The following is a 24,541-nucleotide window of genomic DNA, read 5'->3' as shown; positions in this document are numbered from 1 at the left end:
TTCACAGGTCACCTTTATTTTTTCAAAAAAAGAGAAATAATAAGAGTTTAGAATTCCTGTGCCCAAGGCTGACTTTCTCCACTCCTTCCTCCAGTGGCTTTCCTTTCAATATCACTGACAAGTTTCTGCGACCGTAGGGCTAAGCTTTTTGTTTTTTCTATCATTTGCTGATATGGTGACAACGCTTGTGCTCCCATTACGACATGGCCCAATCTAGAAGAGAAAGGATAATTTGAAAAAAAAAACGCATTCGTTGAATAGTTTGAACTATAGCTTCACTAAATAGTATATTTATATCTATAGTACATTATACTATATTTATATAGTATATCATAGCATAATATATTCACAGTATTCTTACAGTTATATAAAATACTATATTGTATTAGTAAAATAGTATAGTTTCACTAAACCATTGTTAGCCTTTGTAAACTCTTTTTTGGAAAATATAGAGATCTTATTTTTCCCATGTTTGTCAAGTTTCTCTGCAGTCTGAGTGTTAACTGTGAGTTCGGGGTTCTATTGGCTAGGGATAGATTTTTTAAAAGCGAACCTTATCCTTTAATTCTATTATTAATATTTCCTCCAATTCCCCTAAAAAATGAGGATTACATAAAAATAGCCATTGCTAGAGTTTTTATCGCCTTTAAGAAGAGTTAATAGTTAAGATAGTCTTCCCTATCCCTAGACTAAAATCCTGGATACCTCCCTGAAACACCAAAGATCTATAAGGAATATTTTCGGTCACATCCCTTTTCTCTCATTGACAAGCCTTAGAAAACCGAATGAATAAATACTGAGTACCATAAACTACCAGATTAGATGCCTTAAGCACATTTTATTTTTTTCATTTAACTCCCATCCGGCCGGATTGGCCGACTCGGGGCTTCTCCTCTGACTGAACTATGGCAAAGCTTCTTATACAGGTCCCTGTTCGCTGCAGTCCGAAGGAGTACTGACCGAGGATATCTGGGAAAGTTTTCCCTCCAGCGCTTTGGAGGTCGTCCTTTTGGGCGGGAGGCATCAATCCTTCCTTCAAACGCAGTTTTTGGAAGTTGGGCTGGGGACATCCGCTGAACGTGGCCTAACCATTGAAGCTGGATGGTCTGCATGATGGTCCGGGAATAGTTGAGCGAAAACATTAGCCGTTCGTTTGATATTCGGTCAAGGTAGGGGATGCCAGCAAGCTTCCTCAGGTATTTTGTTTCAAAGGCCGTCAACCGGCGTTTGTCTTCTGCTTTCAAGGTCCATGTCTCTGCTCCGTACGTTGCTACTGGAACCACATGATCTCGAAAAAGGCGTGTTTTTAGTTTCAGCGACAGATTTTTGTTTTTCCAGATCGAGTGTAATGACTAGCAGCCGACAGAAGCTAGAATGAGGCTTTGTTTAATATCTTTCCAGGAGCATTGCTCGGTAGTACGCTGACTTATTAGATAAACGAAATTGTCAAAACACTCACTCGAGTCCTCCTAGATCCGAATTTTTGTAGAGTTAAGGTTTGTATTTATATGTAACGTTACCTTCATGGCTTTTGTCTTGTTAGCATTGACTTTCATCCCAAAGAAACTAGCTGCATGATCAATATCGTTAGCGCTTGATTGCAGTTCCTCTAGTTGTTCGTTTAGGCGATTAATGTCAGCGGCGTATGCAAGCAAGTCAAAGAGGTGTCCACTCATGAGGGCTCCCGTGTCATTGGGCACCAGTGCCAGTACAGCATTCAGGAATAGGCAGAACAGAGTGGGGGAGAGTAGGCATCCTTGCAGCACTCCTGAAGAGGTTGAGAATTCTTCAGTAAAGCCTTCGCTTGTCTGCACCATGCTTCTCGACTTCTCGTACATGCTCATGATAATGTCAATAATGTCAGTGGGAATACCGTAGTGTGCCAGGATGTGCCATAGGCCATCTCGTCAAATTAGATCGAAAGCTTGTTTGAAATCGATAAATAGCTGGTATAGCTCTTTCCCGAATTCCAGGTATCTTTCCATAATCTGTCTGATCACAAAAATTTGGTCTATGGTGGATCGGTTTTGACGGAAGCCAGCTTGATATTCAGGGATTACGTGTCTTGTCAGGTTTCTGATCCGAAGAATTTTCGTAAGGATTTTAGCTGGTTGGCAAGTAAGCGATTTGGGTCTGTAGTTTTCGCAGTTACTTTTAGATCCTTTCTTGTGCAGGGGCACTATGACAGATTTTGACCAAGACTCGGGGAAGTATTTTATTTCCCATACAGCTGTTACTATTTTGTGGTACAGATCAACGACGATATCAGATTCCACTTCTAGCAGTTCTGCCTGTATACCGTCTCTTCCGGGTGCCTTATTTGACTTGAGGGATTTGAGTGCGGCTTCTACTTCTGACCTTAAGGGTGGTGGGGGTGGTTCCTCATCTCTGTGTGCTGGGAACTTTCGAAGCACTTCAGGATCTGGGTTTACTGTGAGATTAAGCTTTTCCTGGAAGTGTTCTTTTCAGCGATCTCGGATTCCGGCACAAGTAGTGATTTTGTGTCCATTTTTATCTAAGAGATCGAGGCACTTCGCTTCTTTGCGGTTTGTCAGCTCTCTAGCACGTTTGAACATGAGGTGTGAGTTACCCCTACGGGAGTCCTCCTCACACTGCCGACATTTTTCAGTAATCATGTCTTTTAGTGCTTGGCGGGTTTTCTTCTCAATTTGACGTTTAAGGTTTTTGAATCTATCCTTGCTTTCTCGATCTTGCTTGTTTTGGAGAGTTCGCTTCTCGGTACACATATCAATAATCTCCTGGGTAATCCATGGCTTGTCTTCTGCAGATTTACAGCCAAGGAGGAGCTCAGCTGTCTCACATACGGCCAGGCTGCTTTGTGAAACAAGTAGATCGATGTCGGCTGGACTCAGCAGATCAGGTTTTTCTTGCAAGGTCTTTGACAGTCGTTCGTTGAGCTGCATTATGTACTCTTGTCTCGTTTTAAGGTCTTTAAGGGCTTCTATCCGGAATCTTGGAACTTTTTGTTTCGGCTTGACAACAGCCTTTAATCTTAGGCGAAGCGATGACATGGGGAGATTGTGATCACTATCAAAGTCCCCGACTCCTAGCGTCACTGTGTCTGTGAATGAAGATTTCCATCGGCTGGATACCAGTATATAATCTATCATGTTGGCAGTCCTTCCATCGGGGGACCACCACGTGACTTTACTCTTTCGTCTGTGCTTGAACATTGTGTTTGTGATAAAAAGCTCGTTATCTCGGCAGAATTCAGTGAGTCGTTCTCCTCTGCCGTTGATCTGTCCGATCCCGAACTTGCCCATGACATCTTCGTTTCCACTATTGTCACTCCCCACGATGGCATTGAAGTCCCCGAGGACTAACACGATGTCTTTCTTCGGAATGGTGTCGACAAGGCTCTGGAGCTGAGAGTAGAAATCTTCTGACTCTTCGTCCGACCTTGATGAATCCGGAGCATAGACCTGTACCACGGAGAGGTTTTTGAACTTGCTTTTGAGTCGGATCATCATTAATCTCTCCGAGACAGACACCACTGATAGAAGAGATTTCCTTGCTGTTTTTGTCAGCAAAAAGCCGACTCCTTGTCTGTGTGTTCCGTCTTGTCTTCCAGAAAGCAGGAGGGTTGCGTCTCCTATCTGTTCTTCGCTGATACCTGGTAGATGAGTCTCTGAGAGGCCGATGATGTCCCAATTGTAGCGGTTTGCTTTACGGAGGAGCATGTCTTTCTTTCCTGGTTTCGAAAGTGTCCGAAGATTTAACGTGCCGATTCTGGTGGTGATTTTTGTAGATACAACCGGTCTAGCATCCGTTTGTGATGGACTTGTCAAACGTTGCATTGATTCGTTTCCAACGCTGTTGGCTGTCAGTACATCGGTTGCCCCGGATGCTGTAGCTTGTCTGTCGGTTTCCCCGGACGCGGTAGCTTGTCCGTCGGTTTCCCCGGACGCGGTAGCCCTATTTCGTGTTCTCATTGATTGCCTAGTCATAATTCATAAAGAGGAAAAGTTTCTTGGCTAGCTTTTGAAGCAACGGCAAGCCAATCCTCTCTGCTTCTAGCCGGGACCGTTGACACCCTCCAGTGTGTCTTCCGCTCTTCGCAGTTGTCCTCGCTGGGAGGATCATCCCACTTGGCATCACGGCGTCACCAAGCAATTTATCCCATTACTGGGGGTGAGTTTAACGTCTTCGGGACATATCCACGCGCCGGTGGGCCCAGCAAGATCGCTATCAGAGGGGGCTCACCTCCTCCTCTGTCCGTATTTATATCCCCCAGACAAGGGTGCACCGGCTATTTAAGACACCCAGAGACTGGGTCCCCCCTTGGTCCGCGCCCTCTTATTTAATATTCGAGGGTATCCCCCATATCTGAAGGATGTTACCCACATGTGTGGGTAATGAATTTCATGATGTATACTTCATTTTTTCTTAGTCATAAATAAACTTGTTTTGTACAGATAGCGAGTTCCTTGGTAACAAACGAGTTTGGTATGCCTAGCGTTTAGTCAAACATTTTCAAAAGTGTGTAAATAAGACTCTAGGACATTCTCAATTCATTACTTATGACTTTTAGTCACGAAGTTATTGGTGGATTTCAACACTGCTTTGAAATAAAAATACAATAAGAGTTAAAGTATTAGTGTTAAAAAGAAACCCCCCCCCGGTCCTATACGTTTAACTGTTCAATATAGATAGCCTTACTAACACTTTTTTTGCGAAAAGATTTGATATAAGGAGTTAAATTATTATAACTTAAACCCTTAAATTAAAAAAAAAATCCTTCACATTAATTACCTCCGAATTTTGTCATTGCTGAAAGACAAAAAAAAGAAGCAATTTGTTAAGTAGGGTAAAACCCCTTTATTAAATAATTTATAAGGTTAGTAAGTCCAGAGATAGATAGATAGTTTTAATCTCTAATGTAATATTTATAGAGACAGAGAGAGGGGGAGGAGGAAGAGGTGGATTAAAAGAAAGGAGAGATAGGGAAAAGGAGAAAGAAGAAAGAGAGGAAGGGGAGGAGAAAGAGAAGAATTGAGGGGAGATTGAGAGGAGAAAGAGGGGAGATTGAGCGGAGCGAGAGAAAGGAGTATTACCTTGAATCAATCTTTGCATCTAGTCTTGCTGCTCTGATGAGGTTTACTATCCATTTTTCCGCATCACTGATAGACATATTCAATTTCTCAGCAAGCATCTTGATACTAATACATTCATGAATTCGGCAAAAAGTTTCAAAAATCATGAGCCTTGCATTTTCAATAAAATCATCAAGCAGCGCCACCAAAAAGAAATCATGAAGAATAACCTCCCGACATTCCCTCAGCTTTTTTTGTGCTGCATCGAAGTCAAAATTGGCATACAAATGTTCAATAAATTCCGTGATTGGATCCTTATATGCATATGATTCTTGTTGAATAACGCGTACCAAGTCTTTTAGTACGGTTCTACGATTTGATTTATTCATAATTACGGCAGTTGTCAGGTATCTAAGAATATGAGGGCATGTTGTCTGGATAGCATTCAAATACTGTGGCTGGTGCAAAAATGTTTCAACAAGCAAATCCCGGCCCTTGGGGTGATTGAAATAGACAAAAAGGGACCAATGAATAAACCAAGTCCTTTCTTGAAGAGCATTCAGTGGAGATTGAAATGTAGACAGATTGTCGATATACTCTTTAAGTCTGATGAGTTCTTCAAGGGCAGCATCCCAGTTTTGCATTAAGATTTCAGAAGCTAATTTACCCCAAATGGAGCTGAGATAATTTTTGTCTTCAGGTGATACAAGAAATCTATAATAGTATAAATATTCAGATGATCCTTGATAAAGACCACACTCATATTGAAATTTTGCGAAATTATACAGCATAGCTGGAGTATCACGTGGCAGTCCGTGCTTTTCCGTCAAATCTTCTAGAAGTAGGCGAGGATCACGTGAGTTTTGAATTTGGCGTGCAACTTCTGGGTCTCCAAGTACTCGCAAAATTGGTTCGCTCTCTTCTTGCAAATCCCGGAGCTTTCTCAGCAAATCTTCTCTTTTAGTTTGCATTTCCTCGGGTATTCTTTCTTCGCCATTTAACGTGGTGAATATTTCCATGGCAAAATCCATCATATTGGTAGAGTTGAGAAGATCCAATTTGGCTTGAAGCACCTCATCTTCATTATAAATCTGTTTGTGTGATAAAAACTCCAACAAAGGAATAATTAAGTGGCGATCCAAATTGGGGCTGATGGCATTAGTCAGGTCGTACTTGCTTGGAAGCAGGCTAGAAATAAGAACATAAAATAAGATTAAATACAAATTACATAACTACACACGGGAAAAGATGTAGGGGGTGGGGGGATTCCTTTTACCAGGAATCTGTTTGAGGGACATCGCTAGGAAAACTTGGGCTTGAAATATTTTTTGCCTAACTTATCAACCGAAACATCATTCCGATTGACTGAAATGCAATTATTACAAAAAGCATGGAACAGGTTTTATTTACAACAATTTTCAGCTGCATACAACTAGAAAATTAAAATACATGGTCAAGTCATAAGTAACTCCCGTTTTTAACCAGCCATTTGTCTATCTGGTTAAACAGGCAATAATTGCATATGCATATACAGCAATAAATGTGTATATTTTTTTTTAGCAAAAAAGGCACTACATTTCCCCCCCCCCCAAAAAAAAATTCAGAAAAAAACATTTTCAAGTGTGAAAAACTACCTAGATAGGTCACGACTATGGGAAAATCTGTTTCCCCTTCCCGGGCCCTTTTACGTATTTCTCATAAATCGTCTGCTAACTAAAATAAGGGACCTAACCACCAGAACCAACTTTTAACCTGAAGGTTGACTGTTGGTTTTGAGCTTTAGAAGGATGAGTGAATAGTAATCACGTTATTACTATTCTTAAATGTTCTTAACTGTGTTAATAGAATTTCTATGGAAGTGAATTGAAATGTCAAGATTGTTTTAACAATACCCTTTTTTATTGTAATTTTGGCAATATTCATTCTTCCGAAGTTAAAAAACAATATGATGGATTTAGAACCTTAATTTTTGAGAAACATTTATCATATAATAAAATCACATTTACATGTGTTTCTTATCATTTTTCCCTTTTATTAGGGTTTACGTACCTGCTTAGCCCAAAAGATAGCGGGTCGGATTTCTAATCTGAATATCTCAAGGGTTCGACTTTTACAGTGTTCAAATTTTTCCTTGTTATTTTTTTTCAACAGTTTGATTTTTCATATGAAAGACGTCACAAATACTTGGAACAGTTTAAAATTTGCTGAGGATGAGTGAAACAACGTTTCTACCAAGCTACAGCAGAAGATGCTTTGGACTCGACATCCCATTCCATCTCAAACTTAAATTCTACTATGCTTTGAATACAAATCAGCATCGATAAATAAATGAAACCAAAAACGAACAGAAACTACAATAAATAATCGTATTACTGCAAAATACAAATGAATGTGCATTTTCAGTTTAATATACATATACTGATATTTAGTAATCAAAATGTTAATATTATTTGATTTATTAAAGTTATAAAAGCAAAAACATTTATATTGTTTTCAGTAAAGCGCAAATTTTGTTCTGGCCTTGGGAATGCATAGGGGTTTTGCGCCCAACTTATGTTAATTGCTGCTTGTTTTCAGTTTGACTCGGTTATTTATTGTAATTTCTGTTCGTTTTGGGTTTCATTTATTTATCGATGATGATTTGTGGTAGTTTCATGCTTGGTAGATTCTTTGATTTTATTTTTGGACATTTTTGTTTAATGGAGTTCTTTACTTTTCTTTGAAAAACTTGTTTTGTCGAAAGTGTTTTTAAATAACTACTAATCGTTTTATTTTGACATAGTGTTTCCAGGGAAAAAGACTATAATACATTAAATCTTTTCTTTTTTTTAAGGCTCTATAGTTCGACCCACTAATTGTAAGGTAAGGAAAAATTTTCTGCAATGTTTAATAGCATACACCATGTTGAACACCCAGGCACAAATAGTACTGTTTAATTTACCTATTAACCTCCTCTAGTTGACCTGAAATAGAAAACCTAACAACATTTGCAACGAAAACTGTTTAGGCCTACTTTCCTTGATAGCTTGGATACACTTTGGCTATTTTGATTTGGTTAAATTTTAAGTGCATAAGTAGCCCCGAAAGTTTAAAAAATAATACCCTCAGTCGTTCTTTGGATACTGCTGAGATGTCTTATTGGGAATTAGCATTAACAAAATGAATTTTTGATTAATATTAAGGCAATTTTTGTTTTTTGAAAAAAATGGGCAAATGTAAGAGTGGGCGTAGGTGAGGGATTAATTACCCTCCAATCACTTTCTACTATTAAAAAGGGCATCAGCCCTTTCTGTTTTCAATCAAATGAGCCCTTTTCGAAGTTCCCATGACAACTCCTTCGCTACGAAGTGCCCTGGTCTATACAAAAGAACAACAAAATACATTATAGCCACATCGATCTTTACTACAAAAATGTCAAGCCTTCCAATCACTTTCGACTATTAAAAAGGGCACAAGGCCTTCTGACTTCCAATTGAATGAGCCCTTTTTGAAAGGACAATGCTTTCTAGAAACACCTTATATGCTTCCAGGGCATAAATTAGAACCCTTACCCTAAGGGCTCTTCGGGTGGTTGTCATCCTCTAAGACCTAATTTCCAGAACTTTCAACTACGTTAAACGAAATGGCTATCTCAAAATTTTGATTGGATGTGTTTGGGGAAATAGTGGGCGTGAGAGGGGCGGCAGTCGCTCTCCAATCACTTTCAACAATTAAAAATGGCACTAGCCCTTTCAATTTCCAATCAAATGAGCCCTTTTTAAATTTCTACAACAAAATTTTCAATAAGAATCTTATATACTCCCAGGGCGTAACTTACAACCCTTGCCCTGAGTGCTGGGGGGTGGGTGTCATTCTCAAAGATCTAATTTCCAGAACTTTCTACTACGTTGAACAAAATCGTTCTCCAAAAATTTTGATTGAATGTGTTTGGAGGAATGGTGGGCGTGAGAGGGGGTTAGTTACCCTCCAATCACTTTCAACTATTAAAAAGGGCACTAGTCCTCATAATTTCCAATTGAATGAGCCCCTTTTGAAATTTTACGACTACTCTATCTATAAAAACCTTATATGCCCCCAGGGCAGAACTTAAAACCTTTGCCCTTGGGGCTCTGAGGGGTTGGCCATCCTTAAATACATAATTTCCAGAACTTCCAAGTACGTCGAAGAAAATGGCTATCTCTAAACTTTGATTGACTATTTTTGGGAAAATGGTGGGCGTAAGAGGGAGGTTAATTACTCTCCACTCACTTTCGACTATTAAAAAGGGCGATTTCAATTTCCAATCAAATGAGCCCTTTTTGAAATTTTTACAACAACTTTCTATATAAACCTTATATGCCCCCAGGGCATAACTTACAACCCTTGCACTGAGGGCTCTGAGGGGGTTATCATCCTAAAAGACCTAATTTCCAGAACTTTCAACTACGTTGAACAAAATGGATATCTCAAAATTTTGATTGGATGTGTTTGGGAAAATAGTGGGCGTTAATTTCAAATCGAATGAGCCCTTTTTCAAGTTTCTACGCCAAACATTTCAATAAAAACCTTATATGTTAATTATATTAAAGATTTCAATAAACCTTAAACCTTTATATAAAAACCTATGCCAAGAAAACTATGGGCCGATGAAGAGCTAGTTAACTTATTGAACAGCGTGACAGTGCGTTTCAGGATTATCTGAGATCTCCAAAGGAGGAAGATAATGCTCATTTTAAACAGCTTCGGAATATGGCGAACTCACTGAAAAGAAAAAAAAGAAACAATATTACTCGCCACTTTTTGAGGAAAAGAAAGCAGATCTGAAAAGAACTTAGAAAGTTATCATTGAACTGGTCTGCGGGCCTCGGAAAAGTCAATACCCTCGAATTGAAATCAAAGGAATGGTTGCAGAGGATATACAAGAGTTGTGTGACAAGTTTGGTGATTATTTTACTAACATTGGAACGAAGATACAAGTGGAAACTAGAAATTCCCAAGCTCTTGTTGGTGGCAACTCGTGTGCTGATGGGAGGGGCGAGGGATCGGAAATAAAATTTTGTCCCTGTGATTCATATGAATTAACAAAGATCGTCAGCTCGATCGGATCCAACAGTGCCGGGTTAGATGGTGTTAACCTGAAGACTAATCGATCAATTCTGGTGTACATTCTTCCTGTGCTAGTACACCTAATAAATTTATCAATGGAGAAGGGAGTATTTCCAAAATTATTGAAAACAGCAAAGACCTTTCTACGAAGGGGGCACTCAAATGGATATCTCAAACTGGAGGCCTGTTTCTATTTTGCCAGTGTTTTTGAAAGTTTATGAAAAAGTTATCCATGGAAGACTTTATAATCACCTCAAGAGCCTGCATGCATTGTATGATGGCCAGTTTGGATTCCGGAAGGGCCATTCGACTTCGCATGCTGTACAACATCTTTTAGAAAATATTAATTTAGCTTTCGAAAAGGGTGAATATTGTATTAGTATTTTTATAGATTTTAAAAAAGCGTTTGATACCGTTGATTTTAGTATTTTATTGGATAGATTAAGAGATTTGGGTGTAAAAGGGAGATGTTTGGATTGGTTTAGTTCATATTTAAATGGTAGGTGAGTTAGGGTAAATCTAGGAGAGAAATTCTGTAAGTTTTCCCCTGTTTCTTGTGGAGGTCCTCAGGGCTCTATGTTAGGATCGCTATTACATTTAGAGTAAGTCGCCACTATGAGGTCCTATACTCTGGGTGCTTCTTTTACTAACGATATAGCTCCTGGAGTTGCAGTGAATTGAAGAATTGATCCAGAAAGCAAACAGAACTCTGCAAGGAATGAATGAGTTTGTAGGCACTAGCTTACTTAGCATTAACGCGGCAAAGAGTAACTATATTCTGTCTAGTCGGACTGGTGTATCCCCAAATCTTACTAGTGAAATAGCAATAAATGGTGATGTACTAAAGCGGGCTGAGGAAGTGTGTTACCTAGGATTCATTCTCCATCAGAACCTCAGCTGAAGAAGACACGGTGATGTGGTTGCGTGTAAGGTAGCGTGGCCTTGGGATTTAAGACGTTTTCAACATTTTTTACCTCCTCTTATTTTAGTTCTTTTATACCATTCTTTGACTGCGCCGTATATAAATTATGGATGCATGATTTGGGCTAGTAATTTTACGTGCAATTTTAAACGAGTGCAGATTCAGCAAAATAAAACAGTGAGATTAATTGGTAAGTATGATACAGGAGTTTTAGGCATTTTTTGGAAAAGTATGGTTTTTAATGTTTGTAAAAACATAGATTTTCAGAAATATATTTCTTTGTTTAACGGTTTGTATGGTTTAGCCCCGGTTGTTTTTAGTAATTTTTTTCGTTTTAACTCATTTAATCATGGATATGCTACGAGAAATGCTGGAGACCTGGTAAGTGAGCCAAGAATTACGGTTCGTTCTAGCCATGTGGCAAGGCACTCGGGTCCGGTGGTCTGGAATACTTTTCCAGACTGAATTTGGGAAGTGGAAAGTGTCCCACAATTTAAAAACCGGTTAAAGAAGCATCTCCTTGTGGGCTGTTGGTGAGTGTGGGGCTGGAAGATGAGAGAGGACAAATTAAGTAATTTTGTTTTTTTGTTCTGTTATTAATATATTCGTTTTATTATATTATGTTTTTATTTTTATTATTTTTTTCTCATAATTTATTAGTCACTAATTATTATTATTATCTCTTTTTTTTTATTGTTCTTTATTTGTGTTTATTTCAGTGATGATTTGGTTAGTTTTACAATTTAGTAAATGTGTACTGGTTGCGTTTTTCAAGCAAATGTGCCTGGTCGTATTTGTAACCGGTCATCAAGCTGGCATGAATCATTTTTAGTAAATTTGTTGAATCTTGAAAAAAATCTATCTATGCCCATAGGGCATAACTTATAACCCTTTCCCCGAAGATTTGGGAGAAGTGTCCTGCTCAAAGGTATAATTTCCTGAATTTTGAACATCGTGGGACGAATTGGCTATCTCGAAATTTTTATTGGATGTGTTTGGGGAAATGGTGGGCGTGGAAGGGGTGTTAGTTGCCTGCCCGTCACTTTTGACTATTAAAAAGGGCACTAGCCATTTCAATCTCGAATCGAATGAGCCCTTTTTGAAGTTTCTATGACAACACGTTCTATAAAAACCTTATATTCCCCCCTTGAGAGGGGGGTTAGCTGCCCTCCAATCACTTTCGACTATTAAAAAGTGCACTAGCCCTTTGAATTTCAAATCGAATGAGCCTTTTTTGAAGTTTCTATGACAACTTCTGCGATATGAAGTACCCTGACAACGCCTTCTATAAAATCCTTATATGCCCCCAGGGCATAACTTACAACACTTACCCTGAGGGCTGTGTCCTCCTCAAAGACATAATATCTATCTGGAAATCAACTATGCTGAACAAAGTGACTATCTCAAAATTTTGATTGGATGTAATTTGGGAAATGGTGGGAGTGGAAGGGATGTTAGTCGCCTTCCAATCAATTTCGACCTATAAAAAGGGTACAAGCCACTCCAATTTCCAAATGAATGAGCCCTTTTCGAAGTTTCTACGACAACTTCTTTGATACGAAGTGCCCTGCTCTAAAGGAAAAAAAACCTAATACATTGTGCCAACATCGTTCCTATATGCCCCCAGGGCATAACTTAAAACCCTTGCCCTGAGGGTTGTGGGGGAGTGTCCTCCTCAAAAATGTATTTTCTATCTGGAAATCAAATATGCCGAACAAAATGGTTATCTCAAAATTTTGATTGAGTGTGTTTGGGGGAATGATGGGTGTGTGTGGGGGGGGGGGGGGCTAGTTGCCCTCCAATCCCTTTCGACAATTAAAAAGGGTAGTAGCCACTACGATTTCCAATCAAATGAGCCCTTTTCGAAGTTTCTACGACAACTCCTTCAATACGAAGTGCCCTGGTATGAAAAAAAAAAAAAAAAAAACATTGTGCCAACATCGTTCTTTACAAAATGGCTATCTCAGAATTTTGATTGGATGTGTTTTGGGAAATGATAGGCATGGAAGGGGTGTTAGTTGCCTTCAAATTACTTTTAAGTATTAAAAAGGGGACAAGCCACTCCAATTTCAAATTGAATGAGCCCTTTTCAAAGTTTCTACAGCAATTTATTTGATACTAAGTGCCCTGGTCTAAAGGAAAAAAATAATAAATAATAAATTGTGCCAACATCTTATAAGCCCTCGGGGCATAACTTAAAACCCATGCCCCGAGGGTTGTGGGGGAGTATCCTTCTCAAAAACATATTTTCTATCTGGAAATCAACTATGCTGAACAAAATGGCTATCTCAAAATTTTGATTGGATGTGTTTGGGGAAAAGGTGGGCGTGAGAGTGAGGTTATTTGTCCGCCAATCACTTTCGACTATTAAAAAGAGCACTAGCCCTTTGAATTTCCAATCGAATGAGCCTTTTTTGAAGTTTCTACAACAACGCCTTCTATAAAAACCTTATATGCCCCCAGGGCATAACTTACACCCCTTGCCCTGAAGGCTGTCGGGGATTGTCCTCCTCAAAAACATAATATCTATCTGGAAATTAACAACACTGAACAAAATGGTTATCTCAAAATTTTGATTGGATGTGTTTCGGGAAATGATGGGTATGGAAGGGGTGTTAGTTGCCTTCCGATTACTTTCAACTATTAAGAAGGCCACAAGCCACTCCAATTTCCAATTGAACGAGCCCTTTTCGAAGTTTCTGTGACAACTTCTTTGATACAAAGGTGCCCTTCTCTAAAGGAATAAAATAATAAATAATACATTGTGTCAACATCGTACTTATATGCCCTCAGGGCATAACTTAAAACCCTTGTCCCAAAGGGTTGTGGGGGAGTGTCATCCCCAAAAACATATTTTCTACCTGGAAATCAACTACGCTGAACAAAATGGCTATCTCAAAATTTTTATTGGATGTGTTTGGGGGAATGATGGGCGTTGGGGGGGGGGGGGGGGGGGCTAGTTACCCACTATTCATTTTTGAATAGTGAAAAAGGTACTAGCCACTCCAATTTCCAATCAAATGAGCCCTTTTCGAAGTTTCTAGAACAACTCCTTCAATACGAAGTGCCAGGGTATGGAGAAAAAAAATACATTGTGCCAACATTGTTCTTTACTTAGGCAGCGCTATTGCGCTGCCTATGATTTCTGGTCGTTTATCGAATAATATCGGAAAATCCGGCATTTCTCTCGATGAAAATCACCCTCCCAAGAAAGTTCCTCCCATATAAGATGTCCTTTCCCCTAGAAAATTTTATCTCTGCTGAAAAATTCGCCTAAGACAAATTCTTGCAGACAATTCTGCCTCGAAAATTCGTTTTAGCCTACTTTCGTTTGAAAAAAAGAATTGATTTCCTTTTAATTTCCAATCATTTTTCAAATCATGCCGGAAATCCTCATTATGTGCAAAAAAAAAAATAAAATCCCAGAAATTCTCCCCTTCCAATGTCTGAATGGAAAGTTTTTCCCGCGTAAAATTCTCCAATGAAGAAACTCTCCTGCGGAAAATCCCCCAACGGAAAAATCCCAGAGAAAATTTCAACTCCTTTGAAAATTTTCCTTGGCCAACTTCCAAGGTATATCTCCACACATAAAATTGAGTTGTCAAAGAGAAAGTAAGTCAAATAAAAGAATATTGTATAAGGATTCTTGTAAATTCCCCCATGTAGTTTCCCTTGGAAAGCCCCCCCCCCAGAAAGTTCCCTCAAAACAGAAAAATTTACGACTATGAAGGGAAATTTGAACTAAATCAAGAGACGCTACATGCATGTACATTGTCAAAAGAGTGTAGCTTAGGAATTGATTTGGGTATTAAGTTGAAACTTTCAGAGAATATTTAAAAGGGAAGATGATCTAACTAAAAGGCAAGATGTGCACACTATTCCTAATACTAGTTCAACTACTTTTTCTACTGCAACTACTAGTAGGGCTTAGAGCATTGAGATGAAAATTCCAAGAAGTATATGAACAAACAGATTATCAGTGACATATCAGAAATATCAAAGCAATGGCTCACTGTATTAAGTTAAAACTTCAAGGACTTGATGAGAGGGATGTTCAACTGACCAACAGATACTATTAAACTATTACAGCTACAATTACAGCCATGCCTAAAGGTATGAAGGTGAAATTTTCAATATATTTTTTTGTTGGGGGGAGGGAAGTAAACTTAATCATAACACATCATATGTATGCAGATTGTCAAAAGGGCATAACAGAAATCTCTAAAAATAACAAAGAGAGAAAAAAATCAATGAAAAAAAAAAACGCAAATGAGACTGAGGCCAGTAGAGAGAAAAGAGGAAAAATTTCAGTTGTTGTTTGTTGTTTTCTTCATTGAGTTTTTTCTCTCTTTGTTAGTTTTTTGGTCATGGCTGGCCAGTTTGGCCTAAGATCTTTCATTCAGCAATATCTTAGGAGCAATTTGGAATTGTGGCCACTTCTAAGGGGCCCAGCCTAGGCACCAAAGAATAGAAATTAGTTTAACCGAGAAGCTTGTTTTTTTTTTCAGGTAACTGACATCTGACCTTCTAACTCTTATGAGTCTCAATGTTTCTTCCTATCTTTATTAGCATAAGTAACAACATTTGAGTTTTTTATACATTTATTAAACACACTTTAACAGAAATAAGAGAACAGAAAATTTTATTTGAACTAATTCATCCAATAGAATTTTGCTCTGGAGACATGCTCCTGTCATCAATGCAATCATTTCTTTTGTTGAATTTTTGAAAATACTCATTTTTAAAACCGTTGGTTCCATCTGGCCCTCTTGGCTGCCTAATTATAATAACTCTAGGACCAAAATATGGCTCTTCTTTTTTGTAGTTTGCATCTTTTCTGCATGGTGGCACATACACATTGATAACTGCAACTTCATCTTGGTTGTCGACAATTGATTTATCCACTAAACTGTCTTCTTCTGTGACAGCATCTGTTTTTACATGGTTCTCTGCATCTGAAGCACAGTTTATATAATTAGCAGTATGATCATTCTCTATCTCGCCCATTATAAAAACCCGGACCAGGGTGCGAGTGCTCCGGAGAACGTTTTAGCAGATATAAACATAGGCGAAGTCAGATTAGCGGGAATGCAGGTTAGTCTGTTTCCGTCTGTTTCCATCAAAGTGCATTGAAACAAACGGAAATAAAGCTAATGCAGAAACAAGCTAATGCAGACAGGCAGAAATAAGTGGGAGGAGCTTTTTGTTCATGAAGACCAGAAATGATCTGCGATAAGCTTACTGGTATATTCTGTCTACTGTGATCTGAAGTGTTAGCTCCAGCACCTTTTATACCACTAGAAGGAGGATTTTTCTGAGCTAGAGTTTAAATCATGCCTCCGCCAACTATTTGATGATGAGCCTTGGACAGAATTTTGCAGCGTTTTTGCTGAAACATTTCTTCTTCGTTTTTTCGAATTTGACGTGCTGCTACTCTCATCCTGTCCATCACTAGCAGAAAGCTATTTCCTTGGGATCAGCTTTGTGCCATGCTACAACCAATTATCTGAAGATACTTCTTGATCCTGGCTCCCTTTGTTCTCACCCATGGGCTCAATTTTATTCTGGCTTGAATGTAAACCTTCTTTTTAAGCCTCACTTTCGTTGAAATTCTTGTAGCCTACAAATTGTGGCCTTTGGTACAGTTCAATTTCTTTTTATTCAAGTTTGAGTTTCTGCCTTTTTTTTCTTAGCTTCATCAGAATTCTCTTTTTCTAAGGCTTGACCTTTGTAGTGTCAGGTCCCAGTTTAGACAGGGGCGTCGTTTGGGGGTGGCTGGGGGGGCAGCTGCCCCCAATAATGTGGAGAAAAAATATTATACATCTCATGCCCGTTGACTATTGAGATATGGACCCCTCTTGCCCTCCCTCCCAATAAAAATGCGGGAGATTCGCCCCTGAGTTTAGAAATTCTTGTACATTTCAATATATTCACTTTCTTCAATAATAGTTGTCCAAGTTCCTAAGAGAACTGGTAAAAATTTCATCAGTAGACATTATAATGTTGCACTTACACTCTATTGGTTTAGTTGAATTGTAAAAGCAGAAGTAGTAAAAGTAGTAGCCCTGAAAGTATCAACTTAATAGCCTCTGTTATTCTAGGCAAATTGCTGAGATCTCTTACTGGCAACCAGCCTACACATAGTGCCTTTTGATTTACTTTTAAACAATAATGGGGAAATTGCATAACTTTAGGGGGTTGACATACCCAATATCCCTAGAGACAGAGTTACAAGACTGTTCAACTATGCTGAACAAAATGTACATTGCAAAATTTTGATTGGCAATATTTTGAAAATCATGGGCTTGAGAATAAGGCTGATTACCCTCCAATTCAGTAGATATGCAGTTTAAAAAATACCTTTTTTATGCTCTTTCAAGTTCAATAATTGCTTCTGGGGCAAGTTGCATCTTGAGCCCTTAAAGGGACCCCAAAGTTGCTTATTTTTGTAACCACACAAAGAAGCTGTCAACACAAGTAAAGGTTTTGGAAAATGATTAAAAACATACCATTAGTTTACAGATAAGTTGTTCAAAAGTAATACATGCTCTAATATAAACCATTTTTCTGTTTTTGTTTTTTTTTCAATTTTAGTGTGCATTTTTTGCCATCAAAACTTTACCAATGATTAACAATAGCATCAAATTTTGCAGTTAAAAACTTTGCTTTTGACTAAAAATAATGCTGAATTTTACAATACTAGTATAATTGAATACAAACAGAAGAAAATCTAGAAAACAACAGCATGGTCAGTTGTCATTCATCAATCAAGTTTAGTTGAAAATTAATCATGTTTCTTTGTGATGGTTGTACAGTTATGGGGCTGGAGGCCTCAGAATTCTTATGGTGTGGTGTGCAACATATTTATTTCATTTATTTTGTAGGTAGCTTGGGACAATAAACCATTCTAAAAGACAAGCATTACATGGTGTCAGAAGTGGGATCTTATGGATGTCCTACAGCCATCCATCAACTGGAAAGCCAGCTCCCTAGTAGAAGAATGGAACCATTTCCAAGAGTATGCCCAACTGATGTTTGCAGAACCACTGGCAGGCAAACCAGAGAAAGCTCTCTGTGCCTACCTACATATTTGGGCTGGATCAAAAGGACGCAAAAATTTTAACACCTTCACCATTGCAGATGAGGAACAAAAAAAAATTGAATGGTACCTTGAGCAATTTAAGGCATATGCATCACCACGGAAGAACACAGTTTTTGCACAATACCTGTTCCAGAAAACATTCCATGGGACTAAGTCCATTCCTATAAAACAAAAGATCAATGCCATAACACATTACCCAAGCCAGAACAACAGTCAAAATAAACAGGAAGCAAGCAGTTCAAAGAGCAGACCATGCTACTTTTGTTACAGAACTTATCCCATGTCTACCCAGCAAAGGGCAAGCCATGCTCCATATGTAAAAAGCTCAACCATTTTGCACAAGTTTGTCAAAGCAAGATAGTAAACACAGTGGAAGAAGAAACTGCTGAACCTGACCATGGTGATGAAACTGTTTACCTGTACTACACTGAATAAAGCAAAAACAAAGACAAAGCAGTGATACCCTTGATCATGAGCAATCAGTTCCCTGTCCAGTTCAAAATCAACAAGGGGATCCAGGTCAATATCATTCCAAAGAAGTACTGTGACCTCATTATCCAAAGCCCAATGTGAAACCCACAAGCCAGCTTTGCCAATTCCTGGGGTATATCATTGAGCACATCCATCCCTGGGTTTCCCAAATCCAACAGAGTTGCCAAAAAGGCTGTAAAGATTATAATAAACAACATGACCAAGGCAACGGAAAACAGAGAAGACCCCTTCCTAGATCTACTTGAATACCAAAATACACCAGTCAATGGATTTGCATCTCCTGGTTAGCTCCTTATGTCCTGCCAACTGAGATCCATCCCACCATGCACCACACATCACTTAAAGAAGAAGGTTGTCCTGACTGGACAGTTAAATAGCAAAGAACTGAAATGCATAAATGCCAGATAATTCAACACAACAAATCAGCCAAAGCTTTAAAGCAACTTAACGCCAGCGATGCAATCCACATTCAGAAAAAGCCAGACAGACAGTGGAAACAGGCCATTGTGCTTACTCATGCCTAACAGCCACGATTGTACCAAGGGCAGACAAATGAAGATACAATTCTGCAGAGGAACCAAGAACACCTATCAGCTTGCCCACATCAAAGCCCAAAAGGCAAAAGTTTGGTCTGCAAAGGACTTGATGATGCCATACTGCCAGATATGGCTGCCAAGTTGCCACCCTCTCCATTGCAGGTGGACCATTTGATGTCCCGATTGCCAATCCAGGATAGGAATCAAATTCATAGCCCCTGCCAGATTACCCCTGCAATACTGTCTCAAGAAGGTGGTGAGACCCCAACAAAAGCCTGCACAAAATATGGCCTACTTATAAGAAAACCCCTAAACCTGAACCTGTAGCCTAGAGGATATATAAGTGGTTTCAAAAAAAAAAAAATCTAGAGGAGAAATGAGAGTAAGAAAGACTTCTGTTAGTTTTTTAGTGACAAGAAGGAAGATGCAACATTCTTATGGTTTGGTTTGCAATATATTTATTTAACTAATTTTGTAGGTAGCATGGGTCAATAAACCATTCTAATAGACAAGCATTACAGAGGCTGCATCACAATTTTTATAGACTTATGATGCTAGCATTTATTTTAACAGGTATATTTGTTCTTTAAGTTTACATTCATTTACTAATATGTTAAAATAGCTAAATAGCAAGTGATGGCAGTATATAAAAAACAAATAAGACTAGTATGTTTTATTTATAATCAAATAGTAGCCTAAGTTTGAAATCAATATTTAAACATTTTTATAGTTGTAAATAAATAAAAAAATAATCATCTTTAAAGGTTCATAAAAAGCTTAAATAAAATTGTTCAGTACAGCAATTATTATATTGGAAAAAAACAGCCTTAAATTGGAAAATCAGAAAAGTTTCCAAGGTTGTTGTTTTAAATTAGTTAGACAGAAATTTTAGACTTCTACAGGAAATGCAAAATATTTCTTATGGGGAGTGTGTCAACAGAATTTGTACTATTATTTATGAAGTATAGTTGTAGGATAATAGTGGTAAGGTTTTAGGTATTTCAGCAAATAAATTATTAAAAATATCCTGGTAATTCAGTACTTGACTTAAAGCAAAAGTATATGTATTTTCAGCAACAAAAAACCATGGCTTTGTCTATTACAAGAGATTAAAAAGTAAACTCTGAGACAGGTCAAATTCAGACAGTTCCTGACAAATTTAACCCTACAGTTTGTCAATGCCCAACTTTTGAATTGTGAAATTAAGCATTATTAATAGCTCTTCTGTGTTACCTATTGCAACACAGCCATAAATGAATATGAACTTAAAGAACAAATAAAAGAAATCAACACTAGCATCATTATTTCTAAAAATTTTGGTGCTTCCTCAAGGTACATAAACCTACAACCATCCCTAAAGAGACATGATTAATTTTCAAAAAAAAAATTGATCAATAAACAACAACTGACAACAATCTTGTTTTCTAGATTTTTCTTGTACAAATCTAGGATAAAAATAAAAATTTTTTGGCTATCTTGGAAAGGGGTTAGGCTAGGAAACTGAAACTTTCAGGGATAGGTCTACAGGCTAAAGTATGTCTTGGAAAGGTATTTTGAAGTACCTACCTCCACTCTTTCTCCCTCTAGAGGGTCCTGACCTTTAATAACCTTTAAAAATTTGTGTGTTACAAAAGTGAGACCTTACAAAACAGATCTTCTGCTTAAACAAAGTACAACAAAATCATTTTCAGCTTCACAACTTTGCTCAATCCAAATTTATAAGGTTTTAAGGATATGCAAAGACATTTTCATAGTTTTCATTCAGTCCTTGAACTGTGAGGATGTAAGCTGGATTATATTTTGTATTTAATTGGATCACACAATTTGCAAAATTGTTGAAAGTAAGAAAATTACAAAATATTAAAATTTTCTGATAACAAAATATTATAACTTACCAACAGCTTGATCAGATACAGACTTTGATTTTTGAATATCATTTAAATTATGGGGAAGTAAGGCTTTGTGCCCTGTAAAATGGAAATGTATATTTGTCCACTTTTGAATTTTCTACAGAGACAAATTATTAACAAGGCAGATAAGGATGCTGTTGTTAAACTAGCAGCAAAATTTTTAGGAAAAGATGCATTTAAAGAGACTATTGAAATCTGTTGGGATATTTTTAAAGTAGATATTCTTGAGAGGTGTCAAAGCTCACATCCAAGTGTGGCTTTTATGGCAACTTTTAAAATTGCTATCAGACCAAATCTTGAAAGATGATCATGTTCCACAATTTCCAATTATGGACTTGTCAGATGTTCCAGTTTTCCCAAGCAAACCAAATACTATTGTGGCATCAAGATTAAATGACTGTGTTCAAATGTTAAATTTCCTCATTGAAAAACAAGAGTCTGTTAGTACAGATATGGATGAACAAAACCATTTGTGGCCATTCCTTTCTGAGCCATAAAATGCTACACTTCTTGTTATTTTTAGTAATTTACCTGCTAGTATGCAGTCTTCCAACCCCACTAAACAGAATGACTTTATTTCAAATTTAGGATGCTTAGACAAAGTTGATCATGTTGAGCAACAGAGAGATAGGCTACTGGTGTTTATGAAAGATAATGATTCTGCCTCATCAATGGTAAGAGCACTACCACCCAGTTCATGCATCAGTGCTAAGATTGCAAAAGAAGGAACATCTAGGAATTATATGGATTGACAAGGGCTTTGATGAATCAACTATTGTAGGTCTTGTTAACTCTGTTGTGCAAGCAAGGTGCTTTGGAGGTAGTTCAGTTGTGCAGTTGTCCTTTAAGTCTCAACTAAATCTTGATATCACTCTAAACCATGGCAGCAAAATTGATTATTTGCTTCTCCAGGTGTCAACTCCACTGAACTGACCCAAGCAGCACTATAAATGCCAAGGCTTTAATCATTTTGATTGTGAATGTATGAACAAGCTCCACTATCTCCACTCCTCTCTCTAGATGGTCCTAAAATTTGTCTACATGACAGGTCTATAGCCTACCGTTTGACATTTTGACAAAACAACATTTTACCTTAATTTTCTGTTATAAGTTTCTTTTTCTCTGGCTTTAGTTCTGAAAATGCAATTATTGTTATTTGAGTAGAATTTTAAGCCATGTCAATGTTTTTGTTTTTTTCAAATTTAGGAAATATATTTGCATATCTTTAAAACCTTATAATAGGGATGGAGCAAAGTTGTGAAGCTGAAAACAATTTTATTGTATTTCATTTAAGCAGAAGATCTATTTTGTAAGGTTTCATTTTATATCACACAGATTTTTAAAGGTTATCAAAGGTCAGGACCCTCTAGAGAAAGAAGGAGTAGAGGTAGTTACTTCAAATTCAAAACTTCAAGCTTACAGAGACTTACATCTCCATAAGCTTAGAATACCATCTCTAACATATTGTTGCAAACAAGGCAATGTGATAACAGCATACAAGCTTCTAAATGCTGAAGATACCATTCCTGGCCTTTTCCAACCGGACAATTCAAATAGAACTCGTGGTAATTCTCAGAAGCTTTTCCAGAAACAAGCCAACACCAGACTAAGGAGCAAGTTCTTCTCAAATAGAGTTGTCAGCTTGTGAAACTCCCTTAGTGAAAAAACAGTAACCTCTACCAGTGTGGATGTGTTCAAGTCATCAGTGGATAGCAAGTGGCTTAACAAACTGTGGTGCACCATTTGGGATGCCACAGATGATGATGATTAACTATCATCACTGAAGCTGGCAGACACAGGATTCATCCTATTCCTAGTAAGTCTGATTTAAGGTTGGCTAATTTAAGGTAAAATAGGCCTACCTTCCCAGGACATACTTTAGCATATAGTCCCATCTCTGAAAGTTTAATTTTTCCTAGCCTAACCCCTTTCCAAGATAGCCAAAAGTAGCTAAAGTGGAATTTTACCAAACTGGCATCCAATGACATAGCCTAGCCTATTCATTTTCATCCTAGCTAAATTATATTGCAAACTGCATATTTACCTCCAATTATTATTTCATGTAGCCTAGAGCTAGGCTACTCTTAGCATTCATGATAGTAGCAATTGACACATTTGTAATGAGCATTTGAAAGCCAAATCAAAAAGTATATTCATCTTTTAGCTGGCAAATTAGGAAATCAAGTAATGTGTTTACCTTACTTTTATATTGATAATGGAATCTGGTATACACTTACCATAATTATTTGCTAAGTTCTAAGAATCATATTGGAAAATAACAAAAATGTTGCAAATTAGACCATACCTCATTCCCTCTTCATTAATTTCACCAGGCATTTTGCGGTTATGTTTTCGCTTCTTCTTTAAAGCAGGGTTGCCAAAACATTTAGTGACAAAAGTGTCCAAAGCAGCCGAAAATGGACACTTTTAGTGTCCCTCTAGAAAATTGGCCAATATACAGGGTTTCCTTACGTTAGACCTTAGATCCTCCTGTGCCACCAGAGGCACACAGGGCATCCAGGGAGATCCACCAATCATCCCTCATATGTGATGCTGCCCATATAATCTTCCCACTGGGGCTGGACCGTCGTATTGATGTGTTTGAGGTCCCGCTGGTAGATGCAACGAAGTGTATTTTTCGGCCGTCCTCTTCTACGGGATTCCTGCGGCTGCCATTCCAGTACAGTTTTAGGAAGTTTATCCTCCGTCATACGGATAACATGCCCCAAGTAACGCCATCTTCTTTGGTGGATGACATCTGTTACCAGGGGCTAGCACGACATAGATCGAGCTGACTGGTTTGTTTACATGTGCTCTCCAGTCGATGTTTAGTATTCTTCGAAGACAGTTGTTCTCGAATGCAAGAATCCTCTTTTTCTGTTGTTGGTTAAGTTTCCAGAACTCGCTACTATACAGGAGGGCCAACAGGACGTTACTGTTTAAAAGCCTTAGTTTCAGTGTGGTGGAGTACTTTTTCGATCGCCAAACTAGGTTTAGTCGATTAAAAGCTCCACTGGCTTGTCCAATCCTCGACTGTACCTCTTTTTCGCTAGATCCCGTTCGTTCAACTGTATTTCTAAGGTATTCAAACTCAACCACCTGCTCTACTGCGGTATCCCCGCACTTTATGTCCAGTGGCGAGTCACTTGTTGCCCAGCCCGTTTTTTGGGTATTCTTGTTGATGAAAACCTATCTTTCAAACGTCACATTGATTTTATTAAAATGAAGATATGAAGGAGTCTCGGTATTTTAAGGAAACTTAGACATAATTTTCCTGGATCAATTTTGGAAATCCTTTTTCACTGCTTGTTCCAATCTTTTGTTTCTTACTGTTCAATTGCGTGGATGTCAAATTTTCCTTCACTGTTAAAACCACTTTCTAAGGTTTACAATAAAGCTAGAAACCTCATTCAGGAAACTAATCGTTCATTGGTTATACC

The 24,541-nt window shown here is 38.0% G+C and overlaps 1 protein-coding gene across 2 annotated transcripts; it reads right to left on the bottom strand.

Moving 5' to 3' along the window:
- On the bottom strand, nucleotides 1-23,454 carry eIF3e (eukaryotic translation initiation factor 3 subunit e). Of its 2 annotated transcripts, none has more exons than XM_089097850.1 (3): nucleotides 23,407-23,454; nucleotides 5,076-6,242; nucleotides 1-213 (listed from the first exon to the last, which is right to left on the bottom strand). In XM_089097850.1, exons 1-3 carry the CDS (start codon nucleotides 23,436-23,438, stop codon nucleotides 48-50), a joined length of 1,365 nt encoding a protein of 454 aa, XP_088953976.1. In that variant the 5' UTR covers nucleotides 23,439-23,454; the 3' UTR covers nucleotides 1-47. The 2 variants fall into 2 exon arrangements, with proteins under 2 accessions (XP_088953976.1, XP_088953977.1); XM_089097851.1 differs by lacking the exon at nucleotides 23,407-23,454 and adding an exon at nucleotides 18,231-18,254.
- Nucleotides 23,455-24,541: the final 1,087 nt, after the last annotated feature.

Source organism: Artemia sp. Qi Xiang Cuo, chromosome 12 (genome assembly GCF_049724085.1).
Source record: "Artemia sp. Qi Xiang Cuo chromosome 12, ASM4972408v1, whole genome shotgun sequence".
Taxonomy (NCBI): Eukaryota; Metazoa; Arthropoda; class Branchiopoda; order Anostraca; family Artemiidae; genus Artemia; species Artemia sp. Qi Xiang Cuo.
Note: the sequence above shows the minus strand (reverse complement) of the source record. Positions and strands in the feature narration are given on the sequence as shown.

Excerpts from the sequence above, each read along its gene's own strand:
- eIF3e (XM_089097850.1), bottom strand. The coding sequence starts at position 23,438 with ATGCCTGGTGAAATTAATGAAGAGGGAATGAG. Across the intron at positions 6,243-23,406 it reads ATTAATGAAGAGGGAATGAG|CCTGCTTCCAAGCAAGTACG; the intron begins GTATGGTCTAAT and ends TCTTATTTCTAG. Across the intron at positions 214-5,075 it reads GATGCAAAGATTGATTCAAG|ATTGGGCCATGTCGTAATGG; the intron begins GTAATACTCCTT and ends TTTCTCTTCTAG.